Source organism: Notothenia rossii (assembly GCF_949606895.1).
Source record: "Notothenia rossii genome assembly, chromosome: 2".
NCBI classification, from domain to species: domain Eukaryota; kingdom Metazoa; phylum Chordata; class Actinopteri; order Perciformes; family Nototheniidae; genus Notothenia; species Notothenia rossii.
This window is the reverse complement of record NC_136904.1, coordinates 85,098,411-85,123,298: the sequence shown is the minus strand read 5'-3', so window position 1 is coordinate 85,123,298 and position 24,888 is coordinate 85,098,411. Positions and strand designations below refer to the sequence as shown.

The 24,888-nt window shown below is 42.1% G+C and overlaps 1 protein-coding gene across 6 annotated transcripts in view; it reads left to right on the top strand.

Annotated features, from left to right (window-relative positions):
- The window catches only part of mycbp2 (MYC binding protein 2), a 69,196-nt gene that overhangs the window by 23,943 nt on the left and 20,365 nt on the right, over positions 1-24,888 (top strand). For 4 of the 6 annotated variants that reach the window (XM_079666801.1, XM_079666800.1, XM_079666803.1 and 1 more), the window contains exons 18-51: positions 317-421; positions 2,690-2,809; positions 2,968-3,049; positions 3,632-3,749; positions 3,906-4,264; positions 4,467-4,639; positions 5,022-5,147; positions 6,728-6,855; positions 7,051-7,142; positions 7,241-7,375; positions 7,485-7,568; positions 7,661-7,757; positions 7,884-8,076; positions 8,350-8,624; positions 9,166-9,387; positions 9,574-9,765; positions 14,542-14,748; positions 14,834-14,971; positions 15,289-15,467; positions 15,558-15,700; positions 15,820-15,920; positions 16,003-16,221; positions 16,319-16,541; positions 16,902-17,020; positions 17,189-17,276; positions 17,554-17,603; positions 17,722-17,894; positions 19,100-19,244; positions 19,929-20,135; positions 20,509-20,564; positions 20,640-20,755; positions 20,935-21,032; positions 21,632-21,748; positions 22,393-22,533. In XM_079666801.1, the coding sequence (XP_079522927.1) occupies positions 317-421; positions 2,690-2,809; positions 2,968-3,049; positions 3,632-3,749; positions 3,906-4,264; positions 4,467-4,639; positions 5,022-5,147; positions 6,728-6,855; positions 7,051-7,142; positions 7,241-7,375; positions 7,485-7,568; positions 7,661-7,757; positions 7,884-8,076; positions 8,350-8,624; positions 9,166-9,387; positions 9,574-9,765; positions 14,542-14,748; positions 14,834-14,971; positions 15,289-15,467; positions 15,558-15,700; positions 15,820-15,920; positions 16,003-16,221; positions 16,319-16,541; positions 16,902-17,020; positions 17,189-17,276; positions 17,554-17,603; positions 17,722-17,894; positions 19,100-19,244; positions 19,929-20,135; positions 20,509-20,564; positions 20,640-20,755; positions 20,935-21,032; positions 21,632-21,748; positions 22,393-22,533 (5,021 nt within the window). The remainder of the gene's footprint in view (positions 1-316; positions 422-2,689; positions 2,810-2,967; positions 3,050-3,631; positions 3,750-3,905; positions 4,265-4,466; positions 4,640-5,021; positions 5,148-6,727; positions 6,856-7,050; positions 7,143-7,240; positions 7,376-7,484; positions 7,569-7,660; positions 7,758-7,883; positions 8,077-8,349; positions 8,625-9,165; positions 9,388-9,573; positions 9,766-14,541; positions 14,749-14,833; positions 14,972-15,288; positions 15,468-15,557; positions 15,701-15,819; positions 15,921-16,002; positions 16,222-16,318; positions 16,542-16,901; positions 17,021-17,188; positions 17,277-17,553; positions 17,604-17,721; positions 17,895-19,099; positions 19,245-19,928; positions 20,136-20,508; positions 20,565-20,639; positions 20,756-20,934; positions 21,033-21,631; positions 21,749-22,392; positions 22,534-24,888) is intronic. The other 2 variants (XM_079666802.1, XM_079666805.1) reach the window with 1 other exon arrangement.

Below are 24,888 nucleotides of genomic sequence, written 5' to 3'. Positions count from 1 at the left end.
ACCAGAGATGTACATTTCAATGATTGAGCATGACAAACCATAAAATATATTTTCTACAAAAAGGACCAAAATGAACAATTAATAATCAATCTACTAAGAAGGGGGCAGTCTTAGATTCTACAATATGTATGTCCACCCTCTTTTAGTTTTGAATACCTTCCAGGTGCTGTTTGCTTGGGTGTTGTGTCTTGGTGACTTCCCCCTTGCTTGTGTCCTTATTATTTTTCAATGTGTGTGTATTGTTGTGGTATTACCATGTGTTCTCTCGCATTCTGTGAGCATTGTGCATGCATGTGAAAGTTTCTTTCTCCCCCAGGCCCCATTGTTTATCCCGGTCCCATTTTTATGAACCAGCGTGAGCAGGCCCTAGCCAGAATAAGACCCCTTCAGGCACTAAGGCATAAACGGGACAAGCACAAAGGTACTACGGTTTTCACTAACTCAATGGGTGCAGAGACACCCCTTTGACTCATCTCCCAATCTGGCTGTCCCGCCCACCTCCTCTCTCACTCTCTGACGGCAGGACTCTTGTGTATTCATCAGGTCTCATGGTAGCAAACAATGTAGGCTTTTGGAGAGAAGGACTCTCGCAGTGGAACACATTACTGTGCAGTCTCTAGACTGGGTGAAAGACCAACCTCAACAGGCTGGCTCCCTTTAATTAGTTTAATTTGACATGACCCTAACATAGGAAAGGCCTGTTGTCGAACACAGATTTTTTGTGGTCGACATATTTTATTTTTGTAGTAGGATGTCTGCTCTGCCCCAATGCTGTTGTTTGACCTAAATAGTTGGAACTGGATTTACAATCACTCCAGTTACAACTGATTTGTCACTTTGGCCGTAAACTGCAGTGTTGCTAGCAGAAACATTTAACCCAGAAGGGGAAAAAAAGGGGTTTTTAGTTTAAAAATCGTATTTTTAGATTTGAATCATCTAATGAAAAGGGCTTGGAAATCATAAAATGTGTCACAGCATTACTGTAAGCTTTTTAGGCACTTAACCATCAGAGAAGTGAGTGTACTGGTTCTTTGTCTCAAGTTACTATTCAACGAAAACACAAGCAACTTGTTTTTGGAGTTTGCTTTTGTTACACAAACAATCTTTTCTCCTTTCTAAAGTAACCATAAGGAGGAAAGAGCACACAGATCAGGCTTAGAGCTTTAAAAGGTCCTCTCTCTGCAAATACTTGAGTTAAGAAAATGTAAAATATCAAACTGTATCACTCATTGCCTGCCTTAATATAAAAGAAGATGGTATCTTTTTGTGTAGATAGTGCATTTGGGCAGGTCTTCATCTTCCGTCAAAGCTGCTGCTGCTTCTGAAGTAAATACATGGCACAGGTTGAAGTGGATCTGCTGGTGGATTATTATTAGGCAAGGCTTCTTTTCAGTGTCTACAATTATGCCCTCTTTACTGTAAATTAAATTCTGTTAACTTTCACCATTTGAAAACCCTCCACAAAGAAACTCATTGTTAACGATAAGTGGCTTGTTTTATTCTCCCACTGTGATACATGCGAAGTTAAGACGCCACAGAGTATTCTATTTTAGAGCAGTATTCTTTTTTTAAGGACTGTTTAGATATGGAGGATGTTTTAATTTGCTAAATTACTTTTAGTTTTTGCAGAACCATTCATTGTGGTTGATGCACAATTGTAAGGATAGTTTGTTTGGTGTGACTCCCCTGAGCATCCTTCATGGTCTTATGAGGAATGTTTACTCAAAAATCAACCCACCAACAATACCAGTGTTTTAGTGTGGGACCTCCAAATTACTCATATTGTACTTTAGACAATAAAGAGAGAAGTGGTTCTCAAATAATATACTCCCTTTTTCAAATATGATTTCACCCTAGTACCCCTTGGCTATTTCAAAACATTATTGTTCCAACAAAAAACAAACATCACTGAACATGATCGCGTTTGTTGCATCAGTTTACATTTCGTTTCTTCTTTTACTTATCATAGTGTAATTCCTTCAGGAATGAAGCATGACTGATATTTGAAGGAATCTCTCACAAACATCTGCAGCTTCAAAGCACCCCCCTTTGGGAAACACTGCTTTAGATGAAGAGCACCTCTGTTCCTTTTTGTTTTACTCACATTGACAGCTGTCACCATGAGCTAAACTTTCAACCCCACCTTAGAAATGTTTGAGCCACGAAGCAGTCAATATTTATGTTACATTCACTTTGAAGTTGTATCAAAACCTAAGCCTGTTGTCTCATCTGGCTGGCTTCAGATACAAAGGTAAACCACATTGAGCTGATGCATGGTCCAAAAAGGTATTGACTGTCATTGTATTGACTCTAGTGCATGGGCCCCCCCCCCCCACCTCTCACACAGCTGTGACCTCTTACACAGGGCTCAGGGTAAACCAGATTCCCTCGTTCTCATTGATCACAGACAGATTTTGGAAATCAAACTCTTTGCTAAACAAACACTAGATCCATATGTTTGGGACTGGTTGCCCAAAGCCTTTCTGTTAAGAGGTTCCGTTCCCTTCCTTTCTTTTTCGGTATGCTTCTCCCTTTCTCCCCCATTTTCTTTTGAAGCCCCTTCTCCCTCCAGCTCTGTTTTCCAGGACTCTGCAGAGACCTCCACCTCTGTGGTCTGAAGTTGCTACTTAACCTCACTCTCTCCCTGTTCTCTACTTAAATGTGCTGACTTGGTGTGTTTGCCTTGTAGATGGTAGCAGTGAGCGTGGAGAGAAAGACGCTAGCAAAATCACCACCTACCCACCGGGGGCCGTGAGATTTGACTGTGAGCTGCGAGCTGTGCAGGTCAGCTGCGGGTTTCACCACTCGGGTAAGAGAATATAACTCAAAGCTGCTTCTGGTGAGGCTCCAGGGTAAATTTGACTGCATATTATTTTAGAAAATTTATTCTAACACCTCTAACAATAATGTCTGACCTTGCAGTAAAGATAATAGGTAGGTAACAGTCATGGTTATGTTGCTTTTCAGTGGTGCTGATGGAGAATGGAGACGTCTACACATTTGGTTACGGCCAACATGGACAGCTTGGACATGGAGACGTAAACTCAAGGTATTGCTTCTGTTGCCTTGACATCTTTTAAATGTACTGACATTCCAATGGATCCCAATGTTCACTTAATGATTGCACCCAAGTGACGTTTCGAGTAAAACTGCTCTTCATTAAAATCAAGTCAAGGAAAAGTAATTCAGGAAAGACATAGGACCTTAATGTTTTTTAGTAGAGTCTATTTATTAGTTCTTTGTCTCCTCACATTCAGCTCTCTCCTTCCCCGTTGCATGTGCAAGTACACTCCTCGTGATAGCCAACTATTTGACCTGTATATAGAAACAAGTCACAGGAAAAATAAATACAGTATTTATGTCATTCACACCTCAAGTAATGTTAACAGAATTGATACATAGGTCTAAATGTGTGTGTGTCTGTCACATTGGTGATATGTTTCATTTTTCAATGATATGTTTTTAATATTTTTACACTCATTTTATTACAATTATATTTTTAAGATATGCCATGTGTATTCATCAATATACCAAAGTAGAATCCTTTTGTGTGAAATAAACTTGATTCTGATGCTAAGTGTTAAAGACTTGTGTACTCACACAACCTAATGTTGATGTTTCTACCTGCTAGGGGTTCTCCAACTCTGGTGCAGGCCCTTCCAGGTCCCAGTGTTCAGGTGACAGCGGGCAGCAACCACACAGCCGTTCTTCTCACTGATGGGCAGGTCTTTACATTCGGGAGCTTCTCGGTAAGTAAAACATTTGAACTGTTACAATGTGTATACAACTGCTTGTTTAGAGAATTAACTAACTACTTTGTTTATTACACACAATATATTTCGCTTTTGATACAGTTGACAACTAATTGCCCGAGACAATGACAATTGATCCTCATTGTTTTTCAGAAAGGACAGTTGGGCCGGCCCATCCTGGACATGCCCTACTGGAATGCCAAGCCGTCCCCCATGCCCAACATCGGTGCCAAATATGGACGAAAGGCTACTTGGATCGGTGCCAGCGGGGACCAGACGTTCCTGCGGATCGATGAGGCTCTTATCAACTCCCATGTCCTAGCAACTTCAGAGATCTTTGCCAGCAAACACATCATTGGCCTTGTGCCCTCCTCTGTATCCGAGCCGCCTCCATTTAAGTGCTTGCTTATCAACAAACTGGATGGAAGCTGCAGGACCTTCAATGACTCTGAGCAAGAGGACCTGCAGGGATTTGGCCTTTGTCTGGACCCTGTGTATGATGTCATATGGAGGTCAGTCAATATCAACTATACACAGCAATACAATGTAAACTATTTGGTTTAGTTTATGTTTACGTGTATGTACCACTTTGTGTACTATTCATTCCAAGTCTCAAGATTTAGGGAAGACGCCCTACAGATTATCCTTTTGTTTTTAATGTGTCTCTTTTTAAATGTGTTTTTCTAACCCTTTTTGCCCTCCATGGTTCTTTAGGTTCCTGCCGGCTGCAAAAGAGATGCTGTGCTACAATGCAGTGATCGCTGATGCCAGGATGCCCTCTGCTACAGATCTCCAGGCTCGCTGTAGCATCCTCAGCCCTGAGCTTGCGTTGCCCTCAGGATCTCATGCCACCACTACTCGCTCTCACGGGGCCCTACACATCCTTGGTAATCCTCTGCACTAACCATCCAGCAAAGTGTCTTTGGTCGCATGAATCTTTTATGAATTTCTTATGGTAGTAGGAATGTGAAGATGAATGCTCCAAGAGTGATAATCGACAATGCGGACATCTTCTTTTTTAAAAGCTGATTTCTCTAACCCCCCCCTGATTGAACTGATATTCCCATAAATCCCATATTTTTTAATGAAAATGTTCATTCATTAACTGAGTGATGGGATTTTAGTGCTATTTTAACTGTGTACATTTTTTTATTTGAGAGACAGTTTGGCCAAAATATGATAAAGTGCAGGAATTCCTAGATTATACATTTGTGTTTATGTATGTAATCTTTCAATACTAAGATGAAGTATACTGGGTTGTCTACTTAGGTTGCCTGGATACACTGGCAGCCATGCAAGAGCTGAAGATGGGTGTAGCCAGTGCAGAGGAAGAAACCCAGGCAGTGATGAAGGTCTACTCTAAAGAGGACTACAGTGTGGTGAACCGCTTCGAGAGTAAGTGGGATCTTTGAACAGGATTTGTTGTAAATCATGTATGATACAACACAGGGACGCGGGAAGGGGGGGTGCTGAGGGGGCTGCAGCACCCCCACCTGCAAGGCTCCACTAGCACACGCACCCCCAAACGCGCCGCACCTATAGTGTAAGCCAGGGGTTCCCAAAGTGGGGGTCGCGAGATGATTACAAAATAAAAATTGATTATTATTATTTATTTTATTTTATTATTATTAATAATAACGTTTGCATAGACATTTTCAGGGGCGGACTAGCCATCTGTATAATTTTCCCGCAACGAGGCTCCCCCTTTGACAATCCACTAGCGCAGTGTTTCTCAAAGTTTTTCATACCAAGGACCACTTAACCAATAAAAAACACTCATGGACCACCTAACTCCACAAATATCCAAAAACAATAGGCCTGCTTACCCATTCCAACAGTATATAACAAATTACAGCCTAATAATGACAGCTTAACCTTCTCTATATCGCCTCGTTCACACAATAAATCAACAATACAAATACAACTACAGATTGTAGAAGCATTTAGTTCAAATGCGATTTAAAATCCTCTCAGGTTTTACACCTCTTATTATGAAATGTAGACTACATTTATTATGTAGTATTATTTTAAACACGAGTTTATGTCCGAGCCAACAGACTCACAGATTGTTGGCTACTGAGAGATATGCAAAATACACCGCATGTAGTACGACACAAACCTCCGCTGTGGATTTTCAAAACAAAATACAATAAAACTATGGTCGCAGGCCCAAGTTTAACTCTCTGAGGCCTGCATGGTCTTGTCTACAAAACAAAAATAAAAAAACGTTTATGCAGCCCCAACAACAGCCTCTGATCATCAACAGACATCATGCAATGCTTCATCAGATGCATATATTAGATAATAATCCCTATCTCACTCCTAACACATCTAAATCTACTTTCAGCATGGATAAATGTTCATAAAATACTTCCATTGTTTGTTCTATATGCTTCTTGAAATCCTAAAGAACACATCGTTTTTCTAGAACAGATTACAAATCGCCTGAAAATGGTACAAACAAGTGGCAACATGCTTGAAGGAGGTGTTGCGCTGGGCTATATCATGCAATCGAAAGTGAAACTTAAGCTCGCTCCATTGCAGAGATATTCCCCCCCCCCGTCGACAGGGGGTCGCCAGTCTCTGGCACTGTTATTTTGGGGGTCGCGGGCTGAAACGTTTGGGAACCCCTGGTGTAAGCTACAGTTACGCCGCTGCGAGGCTCCACTAGCACACCCCCTCCCCGCCGCACCCCCAACTCTGACTGACTTCCCGCGTGCCTGATACAACATACTGAAAGATATATAATAATATATTTTTAGCTTGATTCATTTTTCTTTTGAGTCTATCCAGCTCTTCTACCTCTAACCTTTAAAGTCACAACATCAATGTTCAAGTCAGATCAGAGTGAAAGTACTTAAAAGTACTTATTGTAAGCCGCTTTGGATAAAAGCGTCAGCTAAATGTAATGTAATGTAATAAACCACTTCCTTTTACGTTGCAATGCCTTATCGATCCCATGTGTGATGTTGTAGGTCACGGTGGTGGCTGGGGCTACTCGGCTCACTCTGTGGAGGCCATCCGCTTCTGTGCTGATGCGGACATCCTGCTTGGGGGCCTGGGTCTGTTCGGGGGACGAGGGGAGTACACTGCCAAGATCAAGGTGAGCTGCTTAGAGCCAATCTTTTTTCTTTTAAACAAAGACACATGTAATTGTTTTAGGCATTTTGTCAATGTCATTACAGACTTTTTCTGTCTCGACTGTCCGATACTCACTACAAATACGATACTCACTATTGCTATTGGCGTTTAAATTACAATCTTTACAATACATTACCCCACTCCTTTTGTTGTGCAGCTTTTTGAGCTTGGACCTGACGGAGGGGACCACGAGACGGACGGAGATCTACTGGCTGAGACTGACGTGCTGGCTTATGACTGTGCTGCCAGGTAAAGTTAATAAATGAATTGTGTTTCCCTTCTGTTCTCATGCATCTTTCATGTAAAGAAAATGATGTGGAATGAATGTTAATGTGGGTTATCTGTAGGGAGAAATACGCCATGATGTTTGATGAGCCGGTGCTGCTGCAGCTGGGCTGGTGGTATGTGGCGTGGGCCCGAGTCTCTGGACCCAGCAGTGACTGTGGCTCCCATGGACAGGCAACCATTACAACAGATGATGGGTAAACAAACATTTCACATTCTCCATAGGCATCATTTGGTTCTATAATGTCAATCTGAAAATTGGTCAAACAGCTTTTCATTTTGAATGTTTTGTTTTTCCCTTTTTAGTGTGGTCTTTCAGTTCAAAAGCTCTAAGAAGTCAAACAACGGTACAGACGTTAACGCGGGTCAGATACCACAGCTACTTTACAGGCAAGTAAAGTCCTTGAATGTGATTCACGCATATTTTGTCTATAGGTTTGTAAGTAAATTATTTTGATTGTCTCTTTATGTTTGAACATCAGGCTTCCTTCAAATGATGGCAATGCAGCTAAAGGAAAACAGCAGACCAGTGAACCGGTCCATATCCTTAAACGCTCATTCGCTCGAACCGTCTCAGTGGTGAGTACTGTCTTTATGTCTTATAGTGTTCCCCTAAATGTTCCCTCATGCTTTAAGAGCTACTTTCAAGTAGGGCTTTGTAAGGTTTACTGGACTTTGTGTAACTGTCTAACTCTGTCTCTGTAGGAGTGTTTTGAGTCTCTGCTGAGTGTCCTTCACTGGAGCTGGACCACCCTGGTTTTGGGTGTGGAGGAGCTGCGAGGGCTGAAAGGCTTCCAGTACACAGCCACCCTGCTGGACCTGGAGAGACTGCGCTTTGTTGGCACATGCTGTCTCCGCCTGCTCAGGGTCTACATCTGTGAGATATTTCCCATTGCTGGTAGGAGCACAGCTCACAATTAGTATTTGGCAATAAAATGCTTTTGAAAACCGCAAAAATGTGTTTTCTGTTTGAGAAACAATATCCATCCTTAATCATTTAAGAACGGAGTAGTCACTGTGCCAACATGTTATGTCTGATCGTTAAATCCTGAACAGACTAGAATGTGTTTATATTTCAAAAAGTACATTTCAAATGATCCCTTCATTTAGTGTGTGGCTTCTGATAAGATCAAGTGATGTTTTCCTTTTCTGTGTGTTCTTTGATTTCCAGCCAGCACCAAAGCTGTGGTGGAGGAGTCGAGCAAGCTGGCAGAGTGCGTGGGAAAGACTCGCAGCCTGCTGAAGAAGATCCTCTCAGAAGGCATGGACAACTGCCTGACTAAGCTGGACAACGACCCCCAGGGCTACCTGTCTCAGCCTCTGACCCTGCTGGAAGCTGTGCTGCAGGAGTGCCACAACACGTTCACTGCCTGCTTCCACTCTTTCTACCCGACCCCGGCTCTGCAGTGGGCCTGCCTCTGTGACCTGCTCAACTGTCTCGACCAGGTCAATAACGTTGCACCATGTCACTGTAGCCTAGAAAGAGCTTTAATGTAGGACTGAAAATGGTTAATAATTATTAGAAGCTGTTGTTTTTCTGATTCATCTGCGGTATATTATTATATGGCGATTCGCAAACATCTTCCTTAACTCCATGGTAACGGCTTCTGTTGTTCAAGCAGCAGTCCTATATCAGAAGATATTTAATGTCCAATTATTACAAAAACAGAAAAGCAAGAGCAATGTATTTCCTGATTCCTGAAATGAACAAATATCTAGATAGTTGCTCATACATTTTTCGTCACTCAACTTGCCACCAATTCATTAAACTATAAAAATATTCAAGACTGTTTTAAAATGTAGAAGGCCTTTATATAAAGTAAAAATTGATAGATATATTGAGGTCATATCAAGACAACTCATTAAAAGTTTAAAACCACAGCTTCATTCTGATATTCTCTAAGGTTGTTAAAGAAACATTGTAGACATTTTTCAAAGCGGTTATAAAGTCAGAGATTAATTCTTCTTGTCCTCCCTGTTTTTTTAGGACATTGCTGAGGCCAACTTTCGCACATCCAGCAGCCGTCTGTTGGCAGCTGTAATGTCCGCTCTGTGCCACACTTCTGTGAAGCTGACATCCATCCTGCCCATCGCGTACGACGGGGAAGTGCTGCTGCGTTCGCTGGTCAAACAAGTCAGCACAGAGAACGACTCTGCCCTCGCTCACCGCTTCCCCCTGCTGGTCGCCCACATGGAGAAACTAAGCCATGTGAGTGTTAGCACATGATATACTTACTGTTCATCAGGTATCTTCATTTCAAAATGGTGGACACTGGGTGCTTATGTGTGTTTCTAGAGATGGAGAACATTATGGTATTTGATCATTACGACATATGCTTGTTGTAATACTTCAGTTACCTAACTATTAAGACAGTATTATCTTTCTTCCTCTCAGACGGAGGAGAACCTGATGGGCATGACCAGTTTCCGGGAGGTGTTGGAGAAGATGCTGGTGATTGTGGTGCTGCCTGTGAGGAAGAGTTTGAGGAAGGAGGTGGAGCTGTTTTCACCGCACCTTGTCTCCAACACCTGTGGTCTGCTGGCCTCCATCGTCTCCGAGCTCACCGCCTCGGCCCTGGGCTCCGAGGTAACATTTTTTAATTTTATGATGATCCCTTATTTAGATTAAGTGATTATAGAGTTATACAATATTGCTGTGACTACTCGGCCAACAACAAGACATGACTTGTATCTGTCAAAGCTCAGGGTCTTTTATTACTCACCAGATGTCATGATGGCAGGGGCAAAGGACCCTCATCCAGGAACAAGAGATTAAACAGGGTTTTATAGGATTCTGGTTGTTTTGTGTTCAGAGAAGACTGACCTTTCCTCTGTTTCACCGTTCAACCTGCAGCTTCAACAACATTGTTAATCACTTGTTAATCCTCATCCTCTTTATCACAGTCCAGCTTTTCTAAGTTACAGATTAGATCTTGATTACATGTCATTCCTTGCTTTTTCCCTTTTTATTCTTCCTCCTTCTATAACCTTACTTGAAGCTACAGTGTATATAGTTACCAAATCAACTTTCCATAGTGATGTATTTTTCCTGGAACAAGATGTTTTACTGTTGTCAAAAATCAGTAACAGAAAAGAGGTTTGATTTATAGTTTTAACGGTGTGCTGAGTCATTAAAGGTGGGGTAGGTAATTCTCTTTGTTATATTCCATGGAATGCTCTTAACATCCCGATAGCAGTGAATATATTGAAGGTCCCATTTCATGCTTTTCCGGTTATTACCCTCCCCCTTGTGTGTTATGAAGGTTTTTTGCATGTAAACGGTCTGCAGTAAACCCTCAAAGTACACCCTGTAGCGAGTAAAATTCTAACACAGAAAAGACCTGTCTATGCTGCCCCAGAACGCCTCGTTGGACATTTGTCTTTTCCATTTGTTTCTTCTGGGAACCAAAATGGACCAATCCGTGGATTTCTTCACACACCAAGACCTTTAGCGTACTATTTCAACTAACAGGGAGTCCCATTGACTTGCGTAGAGCTCCCTGGTTGGTAATAGACGAGTTGGGATCGCGGAGAAATGCTCTCCGCAGACCCATTCTCACAGCGTTATAAACCTTTTTCTTACTCAATATCAAGCCACACTTATTGTTTTTACTTCGGCTGTGAGTGTTTGTGTGTGCTCAGGATTAGTTTCGTGCTGTCCCGCTGTACCAGGGCTCGAGCTTAAGGACGTCCCGTCGTCCCGGGGCCGAAGAAAATAGTGTCGGGGAGGATAAAAAAATATTTTGAGACGAATTTGGGACGAGAGATGAACGGCGATGAAAATGAAACTGACTGCACGTTTTGTGTAGCACACAGTTATTAAACCTCCTTGTCAACATAAACGCACAAAACATTTAGCAACCCGCGAAATATACACACACACACACACACACACACACACACACACACACACACACACACACACACACACACACACACACACACACACACACACACACACACACACACACACACACACACACACACACACACACACACACACACACAGTACGTAGCTACAGCTGTGCTGCTGGCTGTCAGCCAGTGCCCGCGAATTCCTGGCCCGCAAATTTGCGGGTCTAGCTATGTACTGAGTGTGTGCAGCGCCATTTATCTATTATATGGCTCTGAGTGTGTGTATTTCGCGGGTTGAGTGATGTACAGTGACAATGGCATCCCGTGGAGGAATTCTGAAATGTTTTACCGTTACATCACAAAAACGCACAGAGGAACCAGACCCTGGAGCCCCGGCCTCCTTATTTACTTACTCCCCTTCATCCCCTATGGGATGTAATAACAAGGCTGAGATGAGAACCCTCCATCGTATTTAGTCCTTAGCAATATGCTGCGCCTCTCTCCATGTAGGGGTGGGTACCGAGCCCCGGTATTAAACGGTCCCCGGGCCGGAATTATTAAAGACAGTGGTAACGTTAAGCTCCGAAGTTATCTGACTTTTTATCGGTACTGGAGACATTTCAAAAATATATATCATATGTATTATTGCTACATAAACATTATATGGCAGTTTTAGCTTCGCCAACTCCGTTTCTAATATGCAATAAGACTACAACATGCGTCTATGATGTATTTTCGAGCTTTCCAATCCAGACGAGATCTCTCTCTCCCGTCTGTGTGCGAGGGGGCGGGGCAGTTTGTGAAGGTCTCCTGACTGTGTTACAGACTGTCATCCTGGTTAGTGGTTACTCTGGGTTCTGTCTTCAGGACAGAGTGTAGGATTTTTTTGTTAATTGGATGGGACTTGCTTGGATTCAATATTAGAGTAATTTTCTCGTTTGTGTGTTTGTTTAAATATATTTGGCCTTTGTTTATGTGATTGACTGATTTACTCAAATAAAAAGGTTGATGAATTATCCTCTAATGCAGGGGTGGGGAACCCCTGGCCCCCGGACCGTATACGGCCCGCGAGACCATTTGCTACGGCCCTCGAGGCAATTTATAAACACACGCAAAAAAGAAAAAAATTAAAGAGATCTAGACCGCAAAAAAATTAAACAGGCGAGTGCCTGTTTTTCCTGGCCAAGGTCAGGGTCCTTGAACACAACACGAGCCTAACGTGTCATCACTTGGTATAAGTCTCGTCTGACAGGGGAGCATGGCAGGGGAGCACCAGAACGTCGCTTCGGCACTTCCAAAAAGTGCAGTACCCATAAGGAGCTGTACACATGCCGCAGTTTCTGCGTGGCTGTGTCTTTCGTTGAAAGCCCAGTGGCGATCTGTTCATCTGTCATACTGATCATACAGTCAATAACTTTGTTGTTATTAGCATCTGGTTAGCTAGCTATGCTAACGAATATAAGAAGCTTTTTCTCCAACCAGTGAGGTAAAGGCACATCTTTATATGATCATTATAGTTCTAAAAAACAAGAGAATAAAGTAAACAGGTATAAAATACTATATGACAGTAAATAAAAGTTGTTATTAATAAACAAGAATACAGTTTGAAAGGGGAGTTATTTGTAAAATATCCATAAAGAAAAATACATCTGCTTCCAGTTCTGTTTCATATGGGTGTTGAGAGATGTATCCATAGATCTCCTAATGTTGCTCTCAAAGTGCACCAGATTGATGCTTTTAACTTCAACATTTAAAAAAAAATCTTCCCGGGGAGGTGAGGACCCCCCTAGAGGAGGTTAGGTCCCCCCCCCCCCCCCCACGCACTTAAATCACGTCAACATGGATAGGAAACGAAATACATTTGCACATATCTTGTGTCCAATATACTTTCTGTTTTGGTGGTCATGCCACAACCGTGCACGTGAATGCATGCACGAGTCATGGTCAAATATCTGGATTAAGAGTTTGCTTTTTCTTTGCACGGCATGAAAGAAAGGCAAAATGAATGGGCTGTGATTTTAGTATTTTTAAGCAGAGGTCAATAATTTGTACGGCCCTCGGAGGATGTTTAAAACATTGAAATGGCCCTTGAGAGGGAAAAGGTTCCCCACCCCTGATCTAATGATTTGTATGAAGTTTTATTTATGTTAAAGCTCACTTTGAATGATTCTAGCTAATGATAATGTAGAAAAACTCATAATTAAAATTTCGGGACAGTCCACATTAATTTCGGGACGGGTTAGATTGTATTTCGGGACGGTTCCGGGAGGATAGTGAAAAAAGTTAGTCGAGAGCCCTGTCGCAGACCCGGAAACCACACCAGTAAGCCAGATTATTGAGCAGCGAGCCTCGCAACTTCCCGACCAATCAGAGCACACTGGGCTCACAGTGAGGGGGGGCGGAGCTCCAACAAGCCGTTTAGGAAAGAGTGAATACCAGTGAATACACATTTACAGAGATGCTGTATGAGAAACCAATGTGAGTTTGGAAAATTGCACAATATAAATCTATTCTAGTAGACCTCAACAATGGAATTATGATCATTAGAAATTGCCATGACATGGGACCTTTAAATGCTGTGGAAGCCGTGGCGCTGTAAAAAGCACAACCAATGATCTGAGCCGGCCCGGCTAAAATAACTGGATGACCTACCTGCCTGTCAGCCTTCCATCTCGTGCACAAACTTATCTCGTGCCCTCATTGGTCATGTTCGTGTGTGTTGGAGGAGGGGCTCTGTGAGGAAGTTTGAAGGAAGGGGCAGATTATTTTCAGCTGCGTACTTTCAAATTCTAGCGCACTCGAGCTGGTTTCTCCATTCTTACCTACCCTACCTTTAAGTGGGTAGGACAGATGTCTGTCTCTTTATTTAATCATTATCACAGATATTACTGTCTGCTTCAGGCTGGACATTAGCACTATCATTGCCATGGTTACTGTCACTCAAAGGCATTCCTCGTCACCACTGTTTCTAACCCAGTCTGTTGTCAAGGAAACAACTCCTCCTCCCCTGAGCACCTGGGAAGGGTCCCTCTGCCGTTGTGTCTGGCTCTCTGTTGTCAGCAGAGTGTTATAAATAGATTGTTACTGAACAGATGTGTTTGATTTCAGGCGTTCATTTTAGATAGTGTATCTTTTAGAGACTACCCATTTTGTCTCTGTTCTGTTTTTCTCCAATTGTCTTTGCAATGACGTATTACAAACCCAAATGGAACAGATTTCCTTGACATTTAGTTAAAATGTGCAATATCTTTGGATGGGTACCTGGCTACTGCTGACCTTCACAATAAGATGACATCCATTACTTGTACATCAGTGTACCTGGGGTAATGCGCACTTTGAGTGGGGGATGGTCTTCATGCAGAGGACAGAGAACATGCCTTTTATTAAGAATTTAATATTTAAATTAAAAGCTTGGAATTCCTCTTCAAATGTATTAATCAGCGTCATGTGGTAATGTAGTTAGTTTTATACGTTTGACTACATATCTTCTTGTATCCTTTCTTTTAAGGTTGATGGACTAAACTCGCTGCACTCCGTAAAGGCTTCCCCGAACCGTTTCACCAAAACAAGTCAGGGCCGGAGTTGGAACACGGGCAATGGCTCTCCGGATGCCATCTGTATGACGGTGGACAAGCCAGGCGTTGTGCTGGTGGGCGTTTGCGTCTACGGAGGAGGGGGCATCCATGAGTATGAATTAGAGGTGCTGGCTGATGATGTAAGTGATATTATATTTTATGATATTTTATTCATTGTACAAGATTTCTTGGTATTTTCAAAACGTTTGTCCCTTCCTCCGTTAGGCGCAGACAGAGCACCCGGGCGACTCTGCACATACTCACAGGTGGACGTCCCTGGAGCTTGTGAAGGGCACCTACAGCACTGATGATTCTCCCAGTGATATTGCTGAGGTCCGCCTGGACAAGGCTGTGCCACTCAAGGTACAGAGTCTCAAGAAAATAAGAAAGCATATGATTTGCTGTTGGGATACAAATGTTAAGATATCATATGCTGTAACCATAATATCGTACCACATTCTATGAAACCCATGAGTGAGTTTTGTTTAGGTAAATATCCTTCATTCAGTTGTTCCTCTGTAAATAAATTGTTCTTATAATTTTACAGTGCTAGATTATTTTACAAGCAGATTATACTGAATTAGTCATTGGCATCATATAAAGTGTTACCCTTTTCACAGTCATGTTGTGATAGTCGTTAAAATGCATATAATCTCACTGATTAATTTCTTCTGTTGCAGGAGGGGGTGAAGTACGCTGTCCGATTGCGGAACTACGGCAGCCGGACGGCTAACGGTGATGGAGGCATGACCACGGTGCAGTGCTCTGATGGTGTCTCCTTCACCTTCAGCACCTGCAGCTTGAGTAGCAATGGCACCAACCAGACCAGAGGGCAGATCCCACAGATCCTCTACTACAGGTAAACACAAAGCCCGCATTTTATAACATCTCATATCTGAGGAATTTGAGGTTCTTCTTTTCTGACCTGAGTTTTTCTCCCTTTTTAAAGGAGCGAGTATGATGGGGATCTTCAGTCTCAACTGCTGAGCAAAGCCAATGAGGAGGACAAGAACTGTAGCAGAGCTCTGTCTGTGGTCAGTGCCGTGGTCAGAGCTGCAAAGGATCTGCTAAACAGAGCTTTTGCTGTTGATGGTGAGCATCACAAACTTGCACCTGTATTACAAAAGCACTGGTGTAGAGCCACTCGTATTTCATTTAGATTTCATCTGTTCTGCCTCTCATTCGTTTTATCTGTCCTCTGTTATCTCCAGTGGATGACATTCCTGAGCTGCTAAGTTCGTCCAGCCTGTTCTCCATGCTGCTGCCTCTTATCCTGGCCTACATCGGCCCTGTAGCTGCGTCTGTACCTAAGGTAAGAGGTCAAGTCAGGGAACCAAAAGTAAATGGTCTTCTGATGTGGCATTGTGGTAAAATGCCTGCTCTTCCTCATCCAGGCTGCTGTTGAGGTGTTTGGCCTCGTTCAGGAGCTGCTACCCGCCGTCTCAGCCCTCAACCAGAAGTACGCCCCACCCACCTTCAACCCCAACCAGTCAACAGACAGCACGACTGGCAACCAGCCCGAGCAGGGCCTTTCAGCCTGTACCACCTCTAACCACTACGCAGTTATCGAGAGTGATCACCCTTATAAACAATCTGGTGTCACCCAATACAGGGTAAGGTATTATTTATTATGCTAATAGCAAGGACATCTGAAAAACACACAAATAATTTAAGTGTAATCTAATCTTACCCTGTCTCACCGTGCCTCAGGTATCATTTCCAGACTGTGTGCGCTGGACCACTATTGAGTTTGATCAACAGTGTGGCACTGCGCAGCCAGAGGACGTCATTCGCCTGCTCATCCCCAGCCGAACCCTCCACCTGTCCAGTCTGGGGGGCAAACCGTTGATCCATGACACCATCAACACCTGGACTGAGCTCAAGAAGTTCTCAGGATCCACCGGATGGCCTACAACTGTCCTAGTGCTGCCAGGTAGGAGAGCGTGAGAAAGGAACAGTTATTGATAAATATGAATAATACAACTGCGCAAACCGCTGCTAAGGCCTGACGTCAGCCTCTTAAGCAACAATAGTATTTGGGATGATGTGGCGTTTACTTTAATTTTAGAAACTGAGGGCAGAAATAACTCTAAAAAGGTGCTAAACGTTTATTCTTACAACCTAGTTGAAGTAATTGTTTTTTTTTGTTCACATATGTGCTTTTATCTGCGTAGTGTTGCTGAGCCACCTGCTACAACAGGCAGGCAGCCATTAGTCAAAAGTGATTATGTTTATTACTCCGACATCCTGTCTCTGTTTAAATATTCCATATTTCCGTTCTCTCTACTTTCAGGAAATGAAGTTTTGTTCTCACTGGAAACAGCGTCAGACTACGTGAAAGACGAGAAAGCTTCCTTTTATGGCTTCAAGTGCGTGGCTGTGGGATACGAATTCAACCCTGGTCCTGATGAGGTACTGACTTGTCCCTGCCTGTTTTCTGTATAAAAGGGTGTTTGTTTTTGAGAATGAAGAGTTCTCAAGTCTGCATTTTGTATGTAATCTCCATGATGCATTGGTCTAGGCAGGGAAAATGTTGAATGTTACAAAACCATCCTAACCTTAACATCATTGACCTTTCAGGGAATCATCCAGCTGGAGAAAGAGTTGGCCTTCCTGGGCAGTGTGTGTGCTGCAGCTCTGATGAAGAAAGACCTGGCCCTCCCTATAGGTATGTGAACAGGGGATGAGGGAATTTGGGGATCCATGTTGGGGATCCATGTTGGGGATGTTGTGTTTTTTAATACTCTTAATTCTGGGGATCCAGGTTCTAAGTCTTATCTCAAATGTTGGTGCTCTTCACCCTCTTGTGGCCACATTAAGTATTACAAAAACACAACATAACTCCATCAGGAGACAACCATTTGTATCAGATTTAGAAAAAAGCAGCACTGGATTGTTCTCCTCTGACCTAACTTTAAATTTGTAATTATTATTTGTACTTCAAGGCAATGAATTGGAGGAGGATCTGGAGATTCTTGAGGAAGCCTCTCTTCAGGTGTGTCACCTTTTTAAATTCAGAGGTCATCTTTTGGACTTATTGTGGTTTTAAAAGAAATATTTGATACTTTCTGCACTCTACCTTCCTTGATTCTTATTTCCTTGACCTCACCCAGGTGTGTAAGTCCCATGCAGGGATCCTGGGAAAGGGTCTGGCCTTGTCTCACTCTCCCACCATCTTGGAGGCTCTGGAGGGAAATCTGCCCCTGCACCTCCAAACCAATGAGCACTCTTTCCTGGAGGACTTCATCACATGTGTAGAGACCTCAAGTGGAGGACGTCTGGCAAGGTACATGATAGTGGAGCTAGGCCTGTCACGATAAGCAGATAATTGACTTATGGTACGATAAATAAAAATGAACTCGATAACTTTTCTGACCTCGATAAATTGCCGTTTACATGCGTGTTTGTTTACATAAGGATGTGACCAGCATTTTAGCCAGGTGTGCTGTGTCTGCCGGCCAGGCGCGCCGTGAGGGGCGGGGCTTACACACAGCCAGGTCAGGGGACACTCCGCGTGCAGCAGTGTAGCAGCCAAATGAATAATATAGAGACAAGCAGGAGACAACGTGTGACCTACTCAAGGGGCATTTGAAGTTAAATGGAATTGGTTTCAAAACCTAATTCCACATCTCCGGTGTGTGGGGATATTTTGGATTTATGCCAAATCAACGAGGCGAACCTACGGACTTGAATGAGCCGGGGCGGTGTGTCGCATTTGTTTTAAAAAGGTAGCAACAAAAGCTAGCAATACGACCAGCCTTAAACTGCACCTGAAACACAACCACCCCATTCCGTTTTCCCAGCTGGGAGCAAACACGGCAGCTGGAGAGCCCCCACCTTCCCGACAGTTTACAATCAAAGATGCATTTGCCCGACAATGCAAACATGTTGGTGTTCCTTGCTGGAAATCTTTGATTGATACAGATTTGGATATGGCCTGTTGAGGTTTTTTTTGCTTGTGTGCTCATATTTATTTATGTATTTGTATATGTGTATTGAGGGAGAGAGCTCTGTTTTCCAGCCTGAGTCTATTTAATATATTGTTTTGTGTGATTTAATTAATTGTTTATAATTTAATTGATTTGTTAATTTATTATATATAATTTATATATTTGAACATTATTTCACATTTCATTTGCAATGTTGAATGTTCAATAAAAAAAGTTCTGTTTGAAAGGATGTACTTGAATTATTATTATATATTATCATTATGTCAGTGGTCTAAAATGGTCTTACAACGGTGCCGACAATATTATCATTTATCAAAAATAATTTCCGGGAAAAGTTATCGCCCAACAAAATTAATTATCGTGACAGGCCTAAGTGGAGCCTTCATAGCTCAATGAAGTGGAGCAATGTATCTACTTTGCGTTTTCATTCTGGTTGTACATTTATGTTAGCTTTCCCTCTGTGTTTAAGTTGTATTGATGAGTCCTTCATTACAGATTAGTAATCTACAACCTTGTCTCTCTATTTGTTTCCTACATCCAGATGGCTGCAGCCAGACTCTTACGCAGACCCACAGAAGACATCTCTGATCTTGAACAAAGATGACATACGCTGTGGATGGCCGACTACCGTGGTGGTACAGACCAAAGACCAGTATGGAGATGTGGTACATGTTCCTCACATGAAGGTCAGGATGATTACTTTGGCTTTTCTGATTCCAAGATATATATATATTTTTTGTGTATTGTTGGATACCAAATCCATGGGACCTTATTTCGGAAAAATTATGTATTGAAGTCAATGGCGACAGAAAGATTATCTTTCGATCCCGTTTGAATTGTGCCACGAATTACACACATGATGTCGTAAAACTGTGAAGTAACACTTTTTTGTGTGTGAAACCGCACCACACACCAAGACGGCCGTCGCGTTGGCAAATTTCACTTCTTTCTTTCAGAATGAGGCAAAAAGTATTAAACGAGGAGAAACTCACTACAAGTGTGGGCATGTTGAGAGCTGCACATACTGTACACACAAGTTAGTCGGTTCCGTAAGAGAGCCAGCATGCGGGACCGGGATTCTGGGATTTGTAGTCTTTCTAGTTGCGTATTGTTCATAGTCTTATATTTCAACAGTTTTACGACAAACTGTGACTTTTTTGACATGGAAATAATTTTTTAAGATTGACAAACATCATATATGTAATTCATGGCACAATTCAAACGGGATCGAAAGATAATCTTTCTCTCCCCATTGACTTCAATACATGATTTTTCCGAAATAAGGTCCCATGGGTCGGAAGTAGATGGGCGGGACTTCGCCACTCTATAGCAAATCTCTGACTTCTGTTTCTTATAATTCACATTTCCAGGTGGAGGTAAAGGCTGTCCCTGTGTCACAGAAGAAGTCGATGCACCCTGAGAATGTGAAAAGGCTGCAGCGGCTCCCTGGAAGCTCCTCCCCTTCGTCCTCTGGCCCTGACCTTACCTTCGGAGGTTTGCCGATGCCCAAGCTGGAAGCCACGTACGAGCCCATGATTGTGAAAGAGGCTCGATACATTGCTATTACCATGATGAAGGTCAGCCCTGTGTTCATGAATCATTACTCACTTGTATCCTCACTTGTTTACATTTGCAGGGCTGCAGAAGCTCCATAAGGGGGAGCTGCTGGGCAATTGTCAGATTAGTTGCATACATGCTGACCTGAGGACATGCACATAGTAACAGTCATTGAGGGAGCAATACAGAATTCAACATTTTTAATCAAATCTGGCTGAATGAATCGTATAGATACATAATTCAAAGATGACTGATATTTCAATTATAGACCTGTTTATAAGTAGAGTTTTGATTAAGGGACTGTCTTTCCTATTCTATAAAAAATAAGAACTACATCTAGGTACAAAATGTTGTTTTGTTTACCTTAATACTTCCGCTCTTTGTCTTTTGTAGGCATATGAAAACTACTCATTTGAAGAGCTGCGCTTCGCTTCCCCCACCCCAAAGAGGTAAGTGCGGTAATGCAGAGACAAAATGCTTTTTCCAGTAAGATACAATCTACTTATTGATCCTTTCCCACACAGACCCAGTGAGAACATGCTGATTCGTGCAAACACTGACGGAACCTACAGCGCCAACTGGACCCCCGGAGCAGTCGGCCTCTACACCATCCATGTCACCATCGACGGCATTGAAATAGGTATGTCAATGAAATGTAGATCTCTAAAGTATTTCCCACAAAGTAAATCAAAGGGCTCAGTCATGACTATCCCAAAACAGCAAGAAGCCACTTTACATAACGCAGCCTTTTTTAAGCCCTTTTCGAATGCACAGAGAATCGCTGTCTTTTTACTATGAGCTGTGAATCTGTCCTTGTAGATGCTGGTATGGAGGTAGAGGTCAAAGACCCTCCCAAAGGCATGATACCACCTGGAACTCAGATGGTCAAACCAAAGGCTGAACCTCAGCCAAACAAGGTGAGCTTTGTCTTTTGATTAACCAACCATGTGGATGAACATGCACACGAACACACCTATAAATGCATGCATGCTTGCAATCACCCATCAAATACAAACAAACGGAAGCAGATATTTGTAATCAAAACCTGGCAGAATAAAGCAGGGCTGGACCTCCTTTGCATTCATCAGATGATTAAAAAAAAAAGAAAAGAGAACTCAAGTGCGAGGTTTCTTTACTTTGTTGAATATGCAAAAACGCATTTGCTTGCTTATAAGCATATTATAATAAGGAAACAAGCTTCATTATGAGCCTTTAAACAACACTGTACTGTATATACATTCTGAATGTGTGTTCAGTGGCTTTCCATGGACCAGTATGAATGTTAATGGGAGGATTAAAACAAACCTTTTCAAACTGGTGCTGCTGAAAATAGAGCTCCTAGAATACTGCTGTTTGTATGAGTGTACTTGAAGCAGGCTCCGGGGGCGTAGAAGCATGCAATCTCTCTTGTCCTGCTGCCTCTTCTTTCTCCTCCTGCTGCACTTCTTGTCTTTTTTTTCTTTTTATTCTTTGCTCCTGCCGCTCACAGTCTCCATCTCCCCTCTGCTTCTCTCAGGTCCGCAAATTTGTGTCCAAGGACAGCGCAGGCCTGCGTGTGCGTAGTCACCCCTCCCTGCAGAGTGAACAGATAGGCATAGTGCATGTCAATGGCACCATCACTTTCATTGACGAGGTAATTGACTCTAGACCAGGCAGAATATAAGTAATTTCATATACTACCTGAAGCACTTCCACTTTTATTCTATTTCCTTGTAGCTTCTTCTTTAAATCGGTTAGGATACTATTATTAGTGTTTTATTATTCACATTTTTTTTGTCTGGAATGCTACTTCTAGGGAGTTTTGAGTCCTGCTTGGTGGCTTCTGTGTATTATGTGTTATTACCTCTCTAAATAATGATAACTTCTTTCTTTCAAAGCGTATAAATGTGTTGCTCTTAACTTTAATTTGCTTCATACTCTTGCAAGGCATTTGACGCTATACGAAGTTGTGCAACATAAATCCAAAGGATGTGATGCATATAACTCCAAAATAAAATTACAGCACTTTAATGCAGACATAGTCATTATATCTTTCAGTCTTGCACAACATCTGCACTCCCTCCCTTTGGTAGCAGCACTAGTGACATTTCTTAAATGTCTTAAATGCACTTGCATTTTCTGCCATCTAATGTGATTTAAGACTTTTCTGCCACCTCTGAAGTGTTGAGTGTGTCTGTGTTTATAGAAGTGTGTGTGTGTGTGTGTGAGGGCACTGTCTACCCTGTTTCCATAGTAACAGGACGGCATGACTCTTCTCTGCTGCTTGTCTTCCCGTAGATCCATAACGATGATGGTGTGTGGCTCAGGCTCAATGATGAAACAGTAAAGAAGTATGTTCCCAGCATGAACGGGTACACTGAAGCCTGGTGCCTCTCCTTTAACCAGCACCTGGGCCGGAGCCTACTGGTCCCAGCCGACGTAAGTAGAAGAAGGCCTGCTGAGCACTTTAATAATGACAGAGGCTCCTGTGCTGTTCATTTGGGGAAAAGCTCAGAGATTCTCTTCGCTTTTGGCACCTACTCCCCAAATGTACTTGAAGCATGTGGCTTTGAGAACCTCATCAGAGTAACAAATAACCAAACATCTAATACTTTTTGGGGTGTTCTCTTGCATGAAACATCTCTATGAGCAATGCTGACTATGACAATTTGACTAACGCACTGTACAAAGGAACAGCAGCTGGGAGCTTGCATGCAATACTCATAAAGCAGTTGACCATAGAGTAACCGCTTTGTCTTCAGGACACAGCACTTTTAGTTTATGTTTAGTGCATTGATGCGAGCCCCAATGCAGAAATGACAGATGAGGTAAAAGGTATAAAAAGAGCAATTTCATCCTGTGGTGAAGTTGGTTAGTCTGCACTGTTCAGTCCTCTTTCCCTCATTGCCCCTCACTCATAAGCAACCTCAAAGCACAGCATGTGAATAAAAGGGTTTGTCTTACATTTTGCTCCATGGCACAAAAACGACCAAAAATGCAACAGAATCAAAATAGAATGTGATCATTTGACCCATGAATATAAAGCTGAAGTATCTGAAATATGTTAATATCCGGGTGGTTTTCTGTCATGAAGCAATCACTGGTCACCAAAAAGTTTAAATGGGAAATTGTACCTCTACTGCTCTGATTGGGATGCTTTAGGTGCTTCGAGGCTTCCATGTAAGGTCTCTGTCTGAACAGCATGACACACTACATCATCCAAGTGGGGAATTTTTTTGGAAGTTTCTTCTCTTATGTGTATTTCAAATGGTCATGGATTTGTAAATAACCACCGTATGGTGTTTGGAGTGAACTTTCAGTTTCATTTCCTGCCCCTTCAAATGGGTTTTACATATTTTTGTAATGCATTTGATCTTACACTTATTGTTAAGTGTGTACGAATGTATTTACAGTCCTTTTAGCCCCTTTTTTGGGTGCTCCACAATTTCACTAACTGGCCCATCAGATTCTGTCCTCTCTTCTCCTTGTTGTCAAATAAGCTCTGATACTGAAATGCAGAGGAGCCAAGCCAAAAAGTGTTCTCTCTTCCAAAAAAAAATACACAAGCGCCTTCCCCCATACTGTTTTCTCTCCTGCCTCGAGTCGTCTACTGTTTCTTGACTGTCTCACGATCTGTTGCTCAGAATGTCTTTAACGCTAGCCAAGGAGTCAGGGATATCGGCTATTTGTCATGGACTCCCTTAACTATTTTCCCGCCACAGGTGAGTTGTATGGAAAAGGGACACATAGCTTGACTGCCCCATAGCTGATCATGTAACTGTCACTTTAGTCACCCCCTTGTGACTGTGTAGTCTTCCCAAAGTATTGCAATAAGGCTTAAGAGGTCAGTCCACAGTTGCATGGTTGTCTGTTTTGTTTTATTTTGACGACACAGTATCAGTAATAGTATCCGTGGCTACTACTGTCCCATAGACCAAGTGCAGTGATCACATTGTTTAAGTAATTACTGCTTTAGCTTGTGTGTTGCATGGGGTTTAATGTACTAATGTCCTGTCTGTTGCATGAGACCTTGTTTTGAAAGGCTTGTCATCAATAGTCCTGTATCCTTGTGTTTCATAGCATGCCTCCCCATAGACTGTTTGAAGTACTTACCTATTGGTTATTTAACTGCATCATTACAATTTTGAAGCTTTTCAAATGTATGTAGCATACATGCATTTTCAATATGTGGGTGATAATTGTATTTTTGGAATATCACTAACTGCTCTTTAGGATGAAAGTCCATATCGTTTTTCAGCCATCTATATCATGACGTGATGTCTTGTAATTGTAAAACAAGAGTATCTCCATTTAGCATGACTTAGTCTCTTAAAGGAGTTTAAAGGATTCTTTTAAACTGTTGGGAAATATGCTTATTTCCTATCTGCTGAGAGTTACATGATAAGATTGATACCATTGTCACGTCTGTACTGAAACTATAAACATGCAGCCCGTTAGCTTAGCTTAGCATAAAGGTTGCATGTAACAAAATCCACCAGCACTTATAAATTAAACCAATCGGCACGATATTATATCTTGTTCGATTAATATATGAAAAAACTGAAGTGTTACAATTTCAGGTTGTGGCTTGGACTATATATTCTTTTTAGAAAGAGTAACAAGTAGATTTAAGATACGGTTCATGTTCATAAAATATGTCTTTTTAATATGAGATCAAATTAATAATTTATAAAAGATGGCTGTTTTTGCTGAATTAAGATAACCAGCTGCTGACTATAGCTTCATTTTTATTTGATTATGAAAGTGCTATCAATCTCCTCGACTGACTATCAC